The 19,190-nt window shown below is 37.8% G+C and overlaps 1 protein-coding gene across 4 annotated transcripts; it reads right to left on the reverse strand.

Moving 5' to 3' along the window:
• Positions 1-1,193: 1,193 nt before the first annotated feature.
• c18h3orf33 (c18h3orf33 homolog (H. sapiens)) lies at positions 1,194-18,547 on the reverse strand. 4 transcript variants are annotated; one of them, XM_072572641.1, is made up of 6 exons: positions 18,350-18,547; positions 18,043-18,102; positions 15,301-15,451; positions 7,825-7,985; positions 3,457-3,607; positions 1,194-2,114 (listed from the first exon to the last, which is right to left on the reverse strand). In XM_072572641.1, the coding sequence occupies exons 1-6, from the start codon at positions 18,431-18,433 to the stop codon at positions 1,975-1,977; spliced, it is 747 nt and encodes a 248-aa protein (XP_072428742.1). In that variant the 5' UTR covers positions 18,434-18,547; the 3' UTR covers positions 1,194-1,974. The 4 variants fall into 4 exon arrangements, with proteins under 4 accessions (XP_072428742.1, XP_072428739.1, XP_072428743.1 ...); XM_072572638.1 differs by having other exon boundaries at positions 18,240-18,542; XM_072572642.1 differs by having other exon boundaries at positions 1,194-3,607.
• Between the last annotated feature and the right edge of the window lie 643 nt (positions 18,548-19,190).

Consider the following 19,190-nt stretch of genomic DNA (forward strand, 5'->3'; position numbering starts at 1 on the left):
CACTCAAAAATAGGAATATGCATTAGAAGCCAAGTTGACAGGAACAATTAGATTAGATTAGATTAGATTCCCTACAGTGTGGAAGCAGGACATTGGACCCAACCAGTCCATACCGACCCCCCGAAGAGTAACCCACCCAGACCCATTTTCCCTCTGACTAATGCACCTAACACTATGGACAATTTAGCATGGCCAATTCATCTGACTTGCACATGTTTGGACTGTGGGAGGAAACCAGAGCACCCGGAGGAAACCCACACAGACACGGGGAGAATGTGCAAACTCTACACAGACAGTCGCCAGTGGCTAGAATCGAACCTGGGATCCCGGTGCTGTGAGGTAGCAGTGCTAACCACTGAGCCACCAAAACTGTGGCAAAAGGTGACGTACATATTTTGGTTGGGTGGTCTAGTTGGTGTCCTTTCTCAATTTTTGAGGCTGTGTCCCATGGTGGATAAAGGTATTTCAATTCCTTGCACTAACATAACAAAGAAGCCTGTAATGTTGTATTGCAAATAGTTTAAGAAGAATCACCCTTCCATGAGCTGGAAGGCCTCATTCTGTTTTTTTTTAAAACCCTTTAAGTCATTTGTAGAAAGATACAAAAAAATCTTTACAATATATTAGCACTGTTTATTGATTTAAAAAAATACAGGGCTTTCTTTTACAATGCACACAGACATTTATGAGAATGAACAGTTACAAAAAAACATATTAAGTGTATCTTGTATGTTATATTGCAGACTTTAAAATTAAAAGATGAATCACTCCAAGGAAGGCTCATGTTGAATAACTTTATTCGTTTCCAGTCCTAGTTAGAAACACCAATGTTGAAGCTACTCTGGCAGATGAAACACACTTTAACATTATTCAGTTGAATCCTCTGAACTAGACATATTTAGTACTGTGTGTCGCATTCATCTTTTTAAAGTGAAGCACTCAATACAACCCTATTTCACAGCAAAACATGTACAGATGGACACTCCCAACACTAACAGTATCAGATAACTTGAACTTTGCTATGTAGTGACCCTCTAGAAATAGAGGGCATAGTCTGTGAATTTGGGCAAGACTGTCCAGCAGACATACTAGAAAGCACTTCTACACACAAAAAGGGTTTAGCATTCTTTTCCACAAATGGCAGTTGATGCTAGATTAGTTCTTGGTTTAAATCGGTGACAGATTTTTAAAAAAATTAAACTAAAAGTATTAAGGGATATGGACCAAAGGTGGGTATTAGACCACAGATCAGCCACAATCTCATTAAATGGCAGAATACCCTTGAGGGGCCAAATGGCCTCCCCACTGTTCCTATTTTCCCTTGAAACTGCAAGCATTTGGATAATACAAACTATGGGCAACTTCAATACACCAAGCCCATTTTCAACATTAAACACTGAGCACATAGGGTAATTACAAGGCAGCAGATTAGAAAAAAAATTCTGTGCAATGCAGTGTCTGGGAAACTCTTATTTGCACAGCTTTACCATAAAGATAGAATCAACAAAGAAATCAACTGAAGTAAACAGATCTCCTTTACATTAAAAATACGATGAACAGAAAGGTATGAGGGCAATTTAAAACTGGAGGCCTGACATTGGGAGTTGAAGGAAGCAAAATTGATGTTGGGATTTTTGAGAGGTTTTTTGGGGCATGGGAATGTGAAGAGGAGGAAGGGAATTGGAGAGAATTGTTTCACTCTTTCCTTCACCCTCAAGTTTGTCTCTGTGTCTGCTTTTGAATGGCCTCCTGGTTCTTGGAACTTCTTGCACATACTGTGGTTTCACTGGCCCACAGTTTACAGATGGCAAAACCAATATTGTAGATGTCACCTGATCTGATATGATAGTACATGATCAGACTCCACGTGATCAAATTTCCAAGTTTAGTTCAAACCAGAGTTGGCAAGCTTACTCGCCAGCATAGCAGCTACTGACATAACCTACCAACCTACTGTGCTCACTCCTTAACACTTCAAACATAACTAGCTGCAGCACAGAGAGACAGATATCTCAGAAAAGAATCTGCAGTATATTCATCCTCCTGTACATTGTTCTGGAAATTGCCATGCATTCCATTCCTCTGCCAGCCTCCTTGCCCTATCCAGGTTGCCACTGCAACAGATACAAACATCATGCTATTGTTCTCAAAGGGAAAGAATTTAAGGATGGCAATGAATTAAGAATTCAAGACAGAAAATGAACTGAAATCATATCCTGTAGGCAGGCCTTTAGCATTAAGCACAATCTCAATCGGGGTGGGGAAAAAATACTGTTGGAGATATACCCCCAATCCTAAAATAATTAGCTAATCTGTAATGACAGCTTCAAAACTACACAGGTCTGCAATTAAAGGACACCCAATGCATATCCTTTAGGTACCTATAATTTAGGAGTTAATTGTATGATAAATTGATAGAATATTCAAGTATTTTGAGAAATACAGTGTCAATAATGAATTTTTGGACTTCTTTTTGTCTCTTGCTTGTTTTCCAATGCATCTGTTGCTCTATAATTGAAGATTACAAAATTTTCAGGTGCTCTCAAAATGGAGAGAGCTAGCACTCCATTAAACAGCATGAAAGGAATGCATTCCAAGGCAGGTTTTAGTAACAGGAGACAACTTCAATCATTTGTTTATAAAATCCGTCTTTCACATACTAGCATGCAGTTCTGATCACTTAAGAGGTCTGCAATCTAAAAACCTGTTACATTTCAAACCATTCTCAGCAAAAGCAGAGTGTAGCAAACTGCATTTCTCAAATCTATTTAACAACAGTAGCAGGAGAATAAAGGAGAAAATATGCTGAATGCATGATATGTTTACATTTCTTAAGGCAAGTCTTAGGACAGATGGAAAACTTCAGGAGGGGATTTAGCATTTCAGACTATGTACTATATGCAAATATTAAGATGAAATCCCAGTTTTTAGGTATCTATCTCTCTCAATAATTGTTCTTTTGTGTGTCCTTTTACCTGTGTCTTACTATGTTTAATTAAAGGTCACAAGCTGGAAGGCACAAGTAAACTATTTGGCTCCACTGATTCCTTTATTAGATAATACAAAGCTTGGCTCCAGTACCCAAGTTGTCTTGCTGCAGTATCTATTATTCTATCAGTCAAAGAAAAGCACTAACGTGAAAAGAGTAAAGCTAATGTACAGGCTAAATAAACCAGCAAGTTGAGACACAACATTTTGCACTGTAAAATGAGTCTCTCTCTCTCTCTCTTAAACAAAGATAACATACCTTATATCTGTAACACTTAGGCATGACAAAGTAGTTGTATTTATTGTAGAAATTTAACTTTACAAGCTTCTGCTACAACTGAATAAATTATTTTTTTCTGAAAGAACTGACCCAGGATTTAAGATTATCTAGATTATGCAGAATCTTGGACTTCTGTAGATTATTTGAGATTGTTTCTAATAAAGTGGCTTCTTTCCAGATGCCTTTACCTTTTCTTAGGGCTTTTAGTTCTGCTTTAAGCAACTTTGACTGTAATCTCCAGTACAGTTTAGGATTTGATTGTAGGCCCTCAATGTTAACTGCTCGTCCAAGGCCTCTCCTTAAAATCTCTTCATTCAGAGAGACTGAGAAAAATATATTCTAAAAGTAAAGAAAATGCAATTAAATTCTATTTAAACTAGCAGTTATAAAGTTTGAAATGGCATGTTACATTATCAATACTTCCAATTTGCCTTCACAGTAGTGATCATGTGTAACTTTAATGTGAAGAAGAAACATGAAAACCAAATTCTCCCCTGAATTCGCAAAGAGAATTTTGATGTTTGTTCAAGCGAATGAGGGCACTGCTGCTTTGGCCAGGTATTATTGTCCTTCGCCAATTGCCCTGGAGACCGCAGTGGTGAGTTTCCTTCTTGAACCATTGCAGTCCTGTTGTGTAGGAACCCAAACAGCTGTTAGGGAGTCCAGGATTTTAATCCAGCAATGAGGAGGAAATGGCATTATAGTTGCACATAAGGATATGAGACATGAAAGTGAACTTGCAGATGATAATGTTCTGAAACATCTGTTTCCCTTACTCTTTTGGGTGAGCTTGTGGCTTTGGAGGGAGCTTTTGTGAATTGTTGCAGTGTATTGAATCAACACAAGAGACTGTAGCAAACACACTCTCAACCTGAGATTGTGGAATAAATACAGGTTATTCTGCTATGCGCATTTCATCAGCACAAATTGGCTATAACGCAACTTGAACTTTCTGCTGAATGTGTTTAGTGATTTTCTATTAGTCATCTTCTATGGCACGATTTCCTGTAGCAGTTTTCTGACAGCACAGTTTTCTAGGTTGCAGAGGAACACAAACTGTCACGTTATATCAGAATGACCTGTAGGGAATTTCCTCAGAATACTGGATGGAAATTAATAACAGAACAATCATTAAGTGTACTGAGATGCAGCTCAAGTTTGTAGCATTCAAAACAAATGAGGGAAGAGATAATAGTGAGTGTGGTGAAGTATGAGCCTCAGTGGGAGGTGAATACACTAGCAGAGATAGAGTGAGTTGTATTGGAAAAAAAGATCACTGGTAGAGAAGAGAAGGTTCCTGATCTTCTTCTGACATTGCTATACATTGGGCCAGACATCTGAAACTGCACTGACCTGGGTAGAATCCTCAGACCAGGTTGGCATAGATGATGTCGTGGGCCTCCTCTGATGCTGCCGAACAAAGATAAAGTCCCTACCAGCAGGACCTTCAGTGCCTGCATGCAAATAATATGCCAATTTTCCTTCATCAGCTATGTCTGTGGCAAATGTTCAGAGAAGCTCTGAATTAACACCACTTGAACAATGGCCTTTTAAAGATGGTGTGGCACCAGGAATGCCATTTAATCCCATAACATCTTGGCTGTGACAAGTTGCTCCAGCAATAGTGTGTGGCCAAATAAGCTAGAATCAGATGACAGGAGTACCATAGAGAGCTAAATGAAGATAATTTGGTAAAGATATGGCAAAAAGACTCACTAGGCCTTGTGGCAAATAAAACCTTCCAAAAAAGCTTTTGCAATTAGCCAAATCTAAGATTTACTTACAAAACTGTGCAATAGTAATAAAAATGTGTCTATGAAGGCTATTTGTATTGTGTCTCACTCAAACATTTCAAATCATCACATGCCACTTTAAGGGACAGAACATTTGGCATCTCTGTTATAATGCATTGCCCAAACTCTTTAAAATGAGTTCCCACAATTAAATCTAGTAGGAACCATATAATACCATGACACCTGAATACCTTTTGCTACAAAACTCTTAATAGTGAAAAGTGATTAAAAAAAAGATAGTTACAAGAAATAAATTTAAGTAGAAGGAAGCAGAGGCTCGCAGTTACGGGGAATTAAGGCAAAATGCATGAGGAGGTATACGGAAATTCATTAAGAATTGAGTCAGGTGTCCCGAAGGCATGCTGACATTATAGATGGTTAAGTTATACTTAATAAAAATGGCAAAATGAAATATCTGGAAGAGATGCAGCTGCAGAAGTAAACTTGTTAGCAGAATTCAAACAATTAATCTTGCTTATAAGTTAGCCTATCCTTTGCAGTTTCTAAGTCTAGCAGTCTGTTAGAACAAAGTATTATAATAAAAGAAAACCCTCAAAAAACTAAATTTGGAAGTATTTATATTAACTGGAAAAGAATCAAAATGAAAAGGAGTCAGGGACTGATGCTGAAACGATTCTTTAACTATTGTTATGAAGTAAATGTCGACCCCCTCCCCTACTTCTGGTTACTAAAACAGAAACATCCAGAGAGGCTCGCCTCGTCTCATAATCTATGAAAGTGCAAAAAATGTTATAACCTACCTCGTACTGCGCTCTCCCCAAAAATAAACTGTTATAAAGGAGTGGTTAACTGAAATGAAACCCTTTCTCTTACTCTATAATCAAGTTAAAACTTATTTAGCTAACTCCAACAGTGAGGAAATTAACAGAACCACTAACATAATGAAGAATTCCCCTGTGATTACTAACTATTCCCTAATAAAACAAAATCCTAATGGTATACTGGTTCAATAAATACAAGTCCCACTTATATACTGTAAGAAAACAATAGAATTTAGTCTCTCGAAATTACAGCTCTAATTCGGCTTCTGAAATGCTCCTCACCTTCTCCATTGATCATCTCTCAGGAACGTCTCTCTCCATTCAATTCTCGTGTCAGTTTTTCTGTCAGAAATGTTCTTTCTGTGAATTCTGCTGTCGGGAATATTAGCTAAGAGTACTGTTGCATCTTTATTAATTAGATGATGCTTTCTTTGAGAGATCTGAAAGCTTTAACCCTTCTTCAGAGGTAGTTGGCTCTCTCCGATTTTCCAAGTGCCCTCATCTTTTACTTACTTTTTCCCCAGCACCCATGGTGTGTGTGTGCAGGTGTAAAACACAGTGAAGGACACAAAGTGCACGAATCTTTATTCCATTTCCACCACCAGGAAGATAGGAAAAACACCCGAGTGGCCAGTGACAAGCACTGCCCTTCCCATCAAAGGGCAATGCTGTGTGATCAAAACAGTGAAGGGGAGAAACTTCCTGTTTATTTTTTTTTGTGTGCGCAGGTGTGAGAGCCCTCATCTTTTATTTTTTTTTACAGTGAAGGGGAGGGTAGGGACTAAATCAAAATAGAGTTGGAGGGAGAAATAATACACTCCACTCCCTGCGGTGCCACCTCTCCCTGAACAACTCCAGGGTGTTGGTGAATCCTCTATTTATTTTTTTTTCTGCCCTTCACACCAAAGGGCAATGCTGTGTGATCAAAACAGTGAAGGGGAGAAACTTCCTGTTTATTTTTTTTTGTGTGCGCAGGTGTGAGAGCCCTTATCTTTTATACCATTGATGACCTATTGATTTCTTTACAATCAATTAGACTGGTTCTAGGTAGTCAAAACCATCAGATTTAAATTTAATTGATTTTTAAATATTTAAGGGCTTGATTTAAATTGATTGGCTAAATTCAAAAACGACTTGCTAATTAGAAAAAATGCTGCTTGGCTGTTCAATATAAAATGTTTCAATTTGGGCATTCTCTGTGCACCTGCATTTTAAACTGCTGTTCAGACATCCATTTTAACTCGAAGCACTGAAAAAAAAAATCATCTTTTAAAAGGGACCATGTAATGCTTTCCCACATTTTACAATTTTACACACACCAGCTTCACAACACTATCATCAGAAAATGCTAGAATTACTGAGGTCAAACAGCTGATACTTTAGGTCAGACTCTTCATCAAAATTGGAAAATGCTACAGGACATAATACAGGACATCTAATGCAAGATGGAAGAGAGGTAAGATTAAATGGTAAAAGAAATATTTTGCTGCTCCCTTCACTTTGCAACTGTTTCAACTCCACATCACTATAATTTATTTTAAATGTCACAATTTTAAATTAAAATTCATGTGATTAATTGATTTTTTAAAATGTACATTTTCTTGATATTGTATTGATGTTAGGTAATTTTGATTACTAGACAAGTTTTGTTGGACACCAAATTCCTTTGAATTAGCCATAATGGATTGTAATAAGCAATAATCATGCAAATCAAATTCATTAATTTAAGCCTTTGAAAAGTCACTTATATGATTTCATTTAATATTTTAATTCTATAGCATTATAGAAGATCAGATTCTTAGTATCAAAAGGAAAAATAACTGCACGTTTGCCCAGTATGATGTAATTTTCTTGAACAATTCTCAGAGCTCAAGCTAACCCACAGCAAAAGTTTGCTTGTTTTGGTCTTCTCAAGCATAATGTAACAATAACATGAGTTGAATCAGAAATATAAATTTGTCCATCTGAAACATAGACTTACTTTGTTTAATCTTACAATAGAATCAATAAAAGAATTCTCCCGCCTTAGAGGTTGGAACCAAACAACGTGAGAAGGTTTGATTTGCTCTTTTAACCACGCTTTGCCTTCATCAGTCATTTGCAAGCCAGCCAATCGAACCATCAGCAGACCATTTGACTGCCCTGAGGAAAACATATGTATTTATGAGAAAATAATTGAAATAAAATGCACTTCATATACAATTAAAATAACTTGTGTCCCTTTAAAAGATTTTGAGTTTTACTCTATTTTGCACACCCACAAATAACAACCTTTTTGAGAGCATCCAAGTCCAAGAATTAAGGAGAATATTCTGTGTTTTGTGGAGTATCTGAGACTTGAACAGATATTACAGGGCTCAATCACCTTAGATCAACCTTTTCCTCTTATTATTTGAATGGGGAATTTACAGGAAGACATACTGAAAGTTGACAAGAAGAGGTATTCTCAGGTCAACTCGTTCTTTTTCAGTTATGTATCTAGCCTATCAGCTCAAGCTTGAATGAATGGATCCTGAGTTGTTAGTTGCTAATTAATAATGTAAATAGACTAATACTCAAATGACAGCAAAACACCATGCCAGCAAGTGTATAAGTGGAAGAAATAAAGCCAGTCAAGTTAAAGCCTATAATAATTCATTTTTTCACTGATATTGTAAAAAGCTATGGCCAAAATAGATACTATTTGGGCACTGTTCAACACAGAGAATCAGTGTAAGCATGGGATGTCTGGCTAAAAGAATGATTTGGATAATATATGGATAGTAAACGTACAGACCTGTATATACGAATGATTACTCTATCTCTACATGCAAAGGAATGGAATGTTTATGTATGTATGGCATGACCAATTGTACAGATCATCAAAATATTTTATGAATAAAGTACATTTTTTATTTCAAAAATAATTTGGAGATGCTGGTGTTGGACTGTGGTGTACAAAGTTAAAAATCACACAATACCAGGTTATAGTCCAACAGGTTTATTTGAAAGCACTAGTTTTCGGAGTGCTGCTCCTGCCACCTGATGAAGGAGCAGTGCTACAAAAGATAGTGCTTCCAAATAAACCTGCTTGGACTATAACCTGGCTTTGTGTCATTTTTAACTTTGCTGCAAGAACAGCATCTTGTGAAAGAAGCATCAAGCTAATAGACTCTGGGACATCAGCTTTGAAACTCATATTAGAAATGCAGAGCAAAAGCTGAGAAAAACAATACATCAGTATAAAGTATAGAATTGTGTTTGCTAAACCAGTTAGCAAACTTTTATTAACCAGCACCTATGGGACCAGGGGTGTATTGGTTGATTAACTATTCGAGTTGATCAAGCGATCCACATAATCAATGGAAAACCATACACTAAGTAATCGAAATATAATGCAGGTGGTATACACATCACTGTTATACTTAATTACAGCATAAATCACTTAAATAATAATGCAACTTTGCCTTAAATAAAAATTACCAGGAGAGTCGTCTCTCTTGCACCTTCAACTGACTACTCAGATATAGTTTCCAGTAAGCTTGCAGAATTTCAGGCTTATAGTTTTTGCCAGTTTATCTGGACTACCAGTTCATAAGGTACTGACTAAAACAAAGATTGCTGTAGTAGGTCTTCACAAAGTTGCCCGTCTTCATATCATTTTGCTTTAAAGTCACTGAGATGCTTGCACCTTTTTTTTGATTTACATCACCATTTACATTTGTAAGCCATTTTTATGCACTATTGTCATAGGTCATGCTAATGGCTAACATTGATATGACATGATGACGTGATCAGGTTTCCTGATGAAGGACTTATGCCAGAAATGTTGATTCTCCTTGGGTGCTGCCTGACCTACTGTGCTTTTCCAGCACCACATTCTTGACATTGATCTGACATGATACAACATCAGATCATGTAACCATATGGAATACCATTTGCAGTTTTAGTCACTTTATTTAAGGAAGGATGTAAATGCATTTGGGGCAGTTCAGAGAATGTTTATGAGATTGTTAACCAGAATGAGCAAGCTGTCTTATGAGTAAAAGGTTGGACAGACAAGGCTTAGTCCCACTGGTGTTTAGAAGAGCGAAGGGTGACTTCACTGAAGTATAAAAAGGTCCTGACTGGTCTTGACAAGGACATGATGGGTGGCATGTTGGTTCAGTGGTTAGCACTGCTGCTTCACAGCATGAGGAACACAGGTTTGATTCCACTATCTGGTGACTATGTTTGTGCAGTTTGTATATTCTCCCCATGTCTGCACGGATTTCCGCCAGGTGCTTTGGTTTCCTCCCACAGTCTGAAGATGCGCAAGTTAGATGGATTGAACGTGCTAAATTACACATTGTGTTCAGGGATGTTTGTAGGTTAGGTGCATTAACCATGGGAAATGCAGGGTTACAGGATTAAGGTTGGAGGATCAGTATGGACTTGTTGGGCAGAATGGTCTGTTCCCACACTGTAGAGATTCTATTCTAATATACGGGTGAGTCCAGGACTAGGGGGCATTGTTTTAGGACAGAGAGGAGGTTTTTCCTTCTCAGCTGCTATGCAAGTTCAGAACTCTCTGCCTCAGCCTGAATATTTTGAAGATGGACGCAGATCTATTCAATTAACTAACAAAAATCAAGAGTGGGACAGAATATGGAATTTGAAACATAAACAGATCAGTGATGATCTAAATGAATGGTGCAGCGAATGCAGTGGGGTGGAAAATGAATAGCCTTCTTCTACTCCAAATCTTACATTTTTATGATCTGTTTGGAGCTTTTTTGAACCAACTCAAGATAAAATGCTGTATTATCATGCAATCACTCAAGCACAAATCAGAAATATCCAGCAGATGGTGCTAATGAATCTGGTGCTGCTAAGAAAGCAATTTAAAAATAATTCATCTAATTTCACTGGGTGTTAAAATGTTTTAAGGCTGGAGAACAAGCAGTTGATATTGCTTGGGTTACCTCCTGTGACAATGAGAACAATCTGTAGTACCAGTGACAAAAAAAGGTGTTACCACTTTGAGAACTTTGATCTAAAGTGTGAACAGGATCAGTTAGTCCAGAAGCAGCACAATGCAGAAGATGGAAAAGACTCATGATTGTTTGGATGTAATACCAAAACTAGCGTCTTAGTTAGATGGTCATCCAAGTAAAAACAAATAGTTATATATAAAGACTTATAGAAGGAGTAGGGTGAGTATGCTCAGTCAAATAGTTTTAAACATTAGTTGTGGATGATTTGACCATTTTAAGGGACATTGTTATCTGCACATTTAAAAATGAGCAGTGAACCAGTATTAATGCAGAAGGAGTTGATGAATCCCATCTATCTAAAGGCAGTCATTGAAGAAGATGGGTATTCACTAAAACAAATATGTTGATGAGGCTGGGCTCTAATAGAAGGAACAGAGATTGTAAATTTCCACGAAGGAGAAGATAGCACCAGCATTTAAATGTGCCAAAGATTACTTGACTGTTTTGCCTGATGGAAACACAGAAACATTTTACATTTATTGAGGGGTTATCCCAAGAAACATACATGTATAATAGTCTGAAAATGTGAATATGATTTTCCTAAGAGAAAGTGGGGACTGTAGATGCTGGAGATCAGAGTCGAGAGTAGGGTGCTGGAAAAGCACAACAGGTCAGGCAGCATCGGAGGAGCAGGAGATTCGACGTTTTGGGCATGAGTTCTTCATCAGGAATAAGGCTTATGGGTCAGGAAGCTGAGAGATAAATGTGAGGGGGCTGGGATTGAGAGGAAGGTAGCTGAGAATGCAATAGGTAGATGAAGGTGGGGGAGAAGATGATAGGTCGCAGAGGATGGAGGAGCGGATAAGTGTGAAAGGTGATGGACAGGTCAAGAGGGCATTGCCAAGTTGGAGGCTTGTGACTGGGATAATGTGGGGGGGGGGGGGGGAAGGGTTGCAGGGTCATCAGTGCAAAAGACAAGGTTGAAGCAGTTGAAACCATCTTCAGCCAGAAATGTCAATAGATAATATATTGTAGTATTTGACATACCCAGCATCAAAAGGTGTCAATCTTCAACCAATGCAAATCACTCCATGTGATATCAAGATGATTGATATTGCAAAGTTCCATGGGTCCTGACAACATTCTGGCCGTAGTATTGAAGACCCATGCTCCAAAACCAAGTTGCCCATAGCCAAGCTGTTTAAGTACAACTCCAACACTGGCATCTATCCAACCTAACCAAATCAGGTATTCTATCATTTTACTTTCAATCATCAGTAAAGTTGTGAAAAGTCACTGAAGTTCTATCAAGTGACATTTGAAAAGGATACCTTGCTCACTGACACTGCATTTGGGTTCCCCCAGGTCAGTCGGCTCTGATCTCAATATAGTCATGGTCCAAACATAGTCAAAAGAGCAAAATTCAAATGGTGAGCTGAAAGTGACTGCCGTTGACATCAAAGTAGCATTTAACAGAGTACAGTATTGAAGAACCCTAGCAAAACTGGAGTCATTGGGAACCAGAAGGAAAACTCTCTGCTGGCTGGAGTCCTGCCCAATAAAAATGAAGCTGGTAGTGTTTTTTGGGATATCAATCATCTTAGTCCCAGGACATCTCTGCAAGAGTTCCTCATTATTGTGCCCTAAGCCTGATCATATTCAGCTGCTTTAACAATGACCCCTTCTCCATCATAATGTCAGAAGTGGTCATATTTTCTAATGATTGCACAATAATTATCATCATTCATGACCTCTTAGATAACATATCTAAACGCAAGATCTGAGCAACATTCAGGCTTAGGAATAAAAGCAAATTACTGCGGATGCTGGAATCTGAAACCAAAAGATAAAATGCTGGAAAATCTCAGCAGGTCTGACAGCATCTGTAAGGAGAGAAAAGAGCTGACAGTTAGAGTCTAACTGACCCTTTGTCAAAGTTGACTAAGGGTCAGTTAGACTCAAAACGTCAGCTCTTTTCTCTCCTTACAGATGCTGCCAGACCTGCTGAGATTTTCCAGCATTTTATCTTTTGGTTTCAGGCTGAGGAAGATGAGTGGCAAATGGCACACTACATAAGTGCCAGGCAATGATCATCATTAATAAGAGAGAATCTAACCATCGTCCCTTAGGGCTCAACAGCATTACCATTGCTGAAGCCACCATTATTAAGATCCTGTGAGTTCAACTGACTAGAAACCGAACTGGACCAGCGATTAAAAAAAATACTTTTGCTGCGAATGCAAATCAGAGACTAGAGATTCTGCAATAAGTAAACCACCTTCTGTCACTCCAGTACTTGTCCGCCATCTGGAAGGTATAATTCAAGAGTGTGATGGAAGATTCCTTTCTTCCTTGAGGAGGACATCTCAACACTGAAGAAGTTTGACACCATCCAGGGTACAGATGCTGTTTGACTGGCATCCAGTATCTTCAACATGCACTCTCTTCATCACTGATGCACAGCGGTTGTCATGTATACACTGACAAAACGTAATGAAGTAATTCACCAAGGCTCCTTTGAAAACATCTTCCAGACCCATGACCTCTATCAGCTCAAACAGATGCATGGGACCACCACCTGCAAGTTCCTTTCCAAGCAACACATCATTCTGACTTGGAATTATATTACCAGTCCTTCACAGTCACTGGATCAAAATCCTAAACTTCCTAACAGCATCATAGGTTCTTCTACACCACAAGAACAGTCATGTCTCAAGAGGGCAGCTCAATATTGCCTTCTCTGGAAAAATTAACGCAATAAATGCTGACCTGGCCAGAGATATGTCTAAATCCCATAAGCAAAGTTTAAAAAATGCAGGAAAATGGAGGTAATACACAGATTAGATAGGAGCTAATAAAATGACAGCTCATGGATCTTAATGAGCTTCTACTAGTACCAACATTTGATTGACACACTACATAAGAAAGCAGATAGGTATGATCAACATTAGAAACAAAAGATAAAAATTATGACAACAACTTGTGGAGCAAATATTAAAATTTCCAGTCATTCAAACTCATTCAAAAATGACTTTTGACAAGAGACAATTTCTTAGAAACAATGGCCACTTTACATGCATCACATAGAACTAAATAAAATATATTATTGTTCTTATTTCAAGTTAACTTATAACTAAAATATATAGTCATATATTTAAAAGCACCAGATAAAGGAAATGTTTACATAAAACAAAATATCATCTCTCATAAGATTCCTGTAGTGGCTAACTGATCACAGGTTCTAATGAATTTAGCCATATGAAAACACCAGAATATCTCAAAGAGCTTCACTTCAATTAATTACTCATTTCAAACCCAATTATTTTTGTCATGTAGGCAAATTGATCAGCCAATTACCATGCAGCTAGATTAGAAAAACAGCAGATTACATAAATCATGTTTTTGCATTGATTTGGGCCTAAGCAATCCAGAGGAACAAATCTCAGATGCTGTTTTAGAAGTCACCACGCCAACACCAAAGAGACTGAAGACAGCAAGTATGCATTCTCATCATTCATTTCACATTAACTATTATACCGGTTTAACAAAAGTAAAGCTACACAAAACAAATGATAAAGCAAACGTTCAAATACATAGAAAGCGTTCCCTATACACATAAAAAAAACTAGTATATTGTGTATCTTTTAATAAATATATATATACACACAAGAACACAACAGTTTTGGAGGCTTATGCTATTAACTGCTCAGAAATGGTAATAACATTGAATTGGATAGTATCCAGAAAGCCTCTTCTGAACCAGTTGTGGACTATAAACATTAAATTTTAACACAAAAACTTAGAATTATGTAAACAATTAACTAAAGAGTCAACCACAGAACATTATGGCAAATATTTAAAAACAAGATATTATATACATACTGCATGATCCCAGCAGGAAGTCCAAGAGCCCCATTTGAAAATCTATGGCTTAAAAATGACAAAACTCTGTGCTTGCATTGTAAACAGCAAGACACTGCCACTTGTTTTCAAGTATTTCAAGCACACAAAGCCCAATCAAAACTTGGCTAACAGGATTAAAATATTACAGTCAACTATTTCACTCAATAATGTATCATAACTACCTTATGAGTTACTACCTTATTAAAATTCAAACAGCTCACTTAATCACGTTGACTGTGCATTTTCTGTAAAATGCACATGGACTTTAGTGAACTTCATCAAATGAAATCATACCAAATAAATCTACATTACTTATTTGTGCAGTTTGTATTATGTTCATGTAGTTTCAACATGAGTAGAGTCAGTCACATTTGGGGGTATCGCAAGGACCATTTTAACACCAAGCTAACCTATGTTTCTAATCAATGTATTGGAGATGTTATTACACACCTCTGGAGTAGTAGGGATTGAACTCTGGCCTCCCGGTCCAGGGGTAGGGATGCTATCAATGCATTATAACAGGGTCTCTGAAATTTTAAAATTAAGTTAATTCTGCAATTCACATATATGTTATCCTCGAATACCAAGCATTAACTTACTTCTCTGTAGAAATGAAACAATAGGAAGTGTAATGGGAACATGCTCTACTTCTAGTCCATATCTTGTTACATGGTGCACTCTCCCTCGAAGTTTAACATGTTTTTCAATAAAGCTATCAGGTATCTCCAGTGCACTATTAAATTTAGTAAACTGTGAAAAGGAGAAAAAAAGTCACAAAACTTTCATTAATAATCAATGTATATTATTTCATACTGAAGTAAATACTTTAGAGTATTCTTTGTATATACAATCATATTAAATTATTGAATCTAACAAACAAACCTAGTTTTATAAATTTACTAAATCACCAATTATTTTGCATATATCAAATCATATATGGTTTCTTATTAATAGAAGCATCAAATGAATTAGAGCTCTTCATTTTGCTGCAAAGGTTAAAAACGTTCAACTTCAATAATTAAACAGACATACAGACTTTAAATACAAAGAGCAGGACATTAGGCTGCAAAAGCATAGACCCCGATATCTATAATTGCTTGGTTACTTGAAGTTAAGAATGGAGATCAGAATAAAACAAAGAACTGCTGGAGATCTAAAACAAATAAAAGACAGAAATTGCTAGAGAAACTCAGCAGTGTTGGCAGCATCTGTGGAGAGAGAATAGAGCTAATGTTTCCAGTCTAGTGACCCTTCTTCAGAACTTAAAATGTTAAATATGTTTTCTTTCCACAAAGGCTGCCAGGTTTGCTGAGTTTTTCCACCAATTTCGGTTTTTATTTGATACAGACCGGAACTTCTGGTTCTGTTTTTGGAAAGTCAACTAACAATCTATATTTTGGTTCCAGTTCAAATCATACAACAATCCCACATAAACTTCAATGAGACAATCTGACAAACATTAATGATATTTTTCACTTTCTGGCATGTTATTACTCAATAGATAATGGCTGCCTAGATGTGTTTATTTTGAAGAATGAGAAGGAAGGATTCATAAACAGTCAATTTTTCCTTTTATTTTAATAAAAGCTAAATACTGTTGATGCTGGGAATCTGAAACAAATACAGTAAATGCTGGAGAAACCAGCATCCGCAGGGGGAAAAATAGAATTAACATTTAAAGCCTGATATGACTTCATCAGGATTTAAGGGTTTGAAAGAAGCCAACCTGCTCTCATTCTAACATTTCTGCCCTGGGCCTTCTACAATGTTCCAACAAAGCATGACACAAATTTGATGAACATGTCATTTTCAGATCAGGCACTTTACAGCTGATAGGACTCAAATTCCACACCTTCGAAGCATGACCACATCATGCCTGTCTTCCATTTTCCTTGCAGTCCCCTCTACCCCATTACTACCTTGTTTGTGTCTCGTTTACTTTGCTCTCTACTGAGAGAACATTTACATTCTTCCACACCATAATTTGCACTATTTTTATATCTGTTTCTCTTTCACCCTAATTGGCAACCCCTTTGTCTTTTGTACTGGGCCTCCATTACATCACCTGTCCCTGGCTCCTCCTCCACCTCTGTCAAAACTATAAAATAATACCAACTTTCAACCTCTTTCAGCTCTGAGGAAGGGACAGCAAACTTGAAAATTATTTTACAGCAGATAAAAATTTCATGAAATAAAAATTATATCTGCAGATCATGATCATCTCAGCATCCAACACAAAGTTTCAATCAGAAATTCTTAGCTTGTCTCCTGAATTCTATCCTCCAAACTTGAGGTTATCTAAAACTCAACATGTGCGCATCACATCAAGCCCCACTCACCCTTCATCCCCATGCTCAGTGATCTACATTGACTTCCAGCCAAGAATACCTTGATTTCAAAATTCTCACTTTCTTTCCAAATCAACTCAAAGCATTTGCTCTCATCTCTGTAACATCGTTTTATGCTACAATGCTAAAAGATCTCTGTACTTCAATTCTGGCTTCTTGTATATAACTGATTTTAATAGCTTTGCTTCATTGGCAGTTGCTTATTTGCCTAGAACAACTCTGCAATTCCCACTTGAAACATTTCTGCCTCTCTTTTCTTCAAAAGACTCTTTAAAACCAATTACTCTTGGCTTCTCTGAGTCATGCAAGGAGAGGTTAGGACAGTACTAATTTTTGTTTAATTACATTCCTATGAAACAATCCGAGTCATTTGATTATATTAAAATACAAATATTTGAGCCGCCTAGCACTTGAAGAATGAGAGATGTGGTGACAGTTTCACAATTCTGAACTAGGAGGTACAGGTTGAAATCTCACCTGCTTCAGAAATGTGTAATAATGCATCAGAACAGGTTAATTTGAAAGTACACCATAACATAGAGGAACAGAATGAGATTATTCAACCCATCCAGTCAGCCTTCTATAGCAAGGCGTTCTAACGATTCACCACCATCTAGCTGAAGAAAAAACAACTGTAAAGCTTTACAAATCATGAATAGTGGTTTATATTCGCTGGAGGTTTTTTTTTGAAAATTTGGAATGTTGTCTATGACATTTAGATTTATGTCAGGTCAGTCTTATGACTCGTAGTGTTAACTTTTCTCTTGACAAATACAAATTCCCAGATTTGTGATTGTTATGTTTTTTAAAGCTGCTTACGTATTAAATTATAGCAGTATCTGCGTTTCCCCCCCCCCCCCCCCCGCTACAAAACCTCTCAATTTGAATGCTTCCTTCGATAAACAAAAAGCTTTATAGCGCATCAGCGAATTTAAGAGCGCGATCGCTTGCTGAAATAAAATGCCCTATCAAACTCCAGAATCTCACACTTACTAGTTTAACGCTTCTGGCGAGCATCACAACTCCGGCCACTGCCAGGCCCGTACTAATATGCTGCGAAACAAAACCAAACGGAGCGGTGAGGCACTGTCAATTTCCCCGAGTTTACAAAACACGCAGAGCGGCAAGAACCTGTCAATCCCCCCCCCCACCGTGTTCACAAACTCCCTTTAAAGCCCACATCAACCTACTGGCCGACTGACAGGCCTCTTTTTATAACAGCTATTTGAGAAGCAAACTTGCCGCTTCTCGAAACGTGGGCTTTCGCTGTCTGAGTGCGAATACCGGAACGTCCCCATACCCGCACCGCATTAATATGTTCGTCCGCAAACTCCACCAGGCGGCCGAGGTAGCTGCCTAGCGCATTCCGGTCCCGGTCAGGCATCGCTCCCTCCCTCGCTCGCGCTCTGACATCACACTCCAGGTGACAGCACCAAATGATTCCGAAATAACCGAAACTGCACGCGACCAAATCATTGGTGCGTCACTCAAAACATTCCCCGACTCGGGTGCTCATGCGCAGCTGACGCCAGAGCGTTTGTTGCAGACGTATAAACCAATCCATTGTTTATATCGTTGCCTTCCTGCAGGGGGGGATTTATTCTGAAAAAAAGTGTTGGGCTGTGCTGCAATAGTAATTTGTATATCGTGTTTACTGGTAGCTGCCATACAGAATAATACCAAGACAAACCAGTAGGAGAAACATGGTTGTTACTATTTTGAAAAATAGCGATAGTTATATTTTGAAAACAAAAAAATGCTGGAGATCATAGCGGGTCAGGCAGCATCCATGGAAACAAAGCAACATTTCGAGTCGAGATGACGCTTCATGGTTATATATTGATCAGTCCCTGCAAGTTTCAAGTTCCATAAATCTCACAGTAAGTGAAAAGGTCAAACCAGTGCGAGATACTTTCAATGTATTAGTTCTCAAGCGTTAAGAGTAATTTCTTGCGTAGTTGTCAATTCAGCAGTGTTAAGCCAAAATATGAATTGTTGAAGAATCTCAGCATCAATGCAGAAAAAGCAGAGTTAACGTTTCAAGCCAAATGATCCTTCTTCCAAGAAGTGTCAAATGACTTGAAACCTTAGCTTTCTGTCCACAGCTGCTGCCAGGCCTGCTGAGTTTCTCCAGCAAGTTT

This window comes from Chiloscyllium punctatum, chromosome 6 (genome assembly GCF_047496795.1).
Source record: "Chiloscyllium punctatum isolate Juve2018m chromosome 6, sChiPun1.3, whole genome shotgun sequence".
Classification (NCBI taxonomy): domain Eukaryota; kingdom Metazoa; phylum Chordata; class Chondrichthyes; order Orectolobiformes; family Hemiscylliidae; genus Chiloscyllium; species Chiloscyllium punctatum.

Excerpts from the sequence above, each read along its gene's own strand:
- c18h3orf33 (XM_072572638.1), bottom strand. The coding sequence starts at position 18,347 with ATGGGGACGTTCCGGTATTCGCACTCAGACAGCGAAAGCCCACGTTTC. Across the intron at positions 18,103-18,239 it reads AGAGGCCTGTCAGTCGGCCA|CATATTAGTACGGGCCTGGC; the intron begins GTAGGTTGATGT and ends TTTGTTTCGCAG. Across the intron at positions 2,115-3,456 it reads ACTAAAAGCCCTAAGAAAAG|TGGCAACCTGGATAGGGCAA; the intron begins GTAAAGGCATCT and ends TATCTGTTGCAG.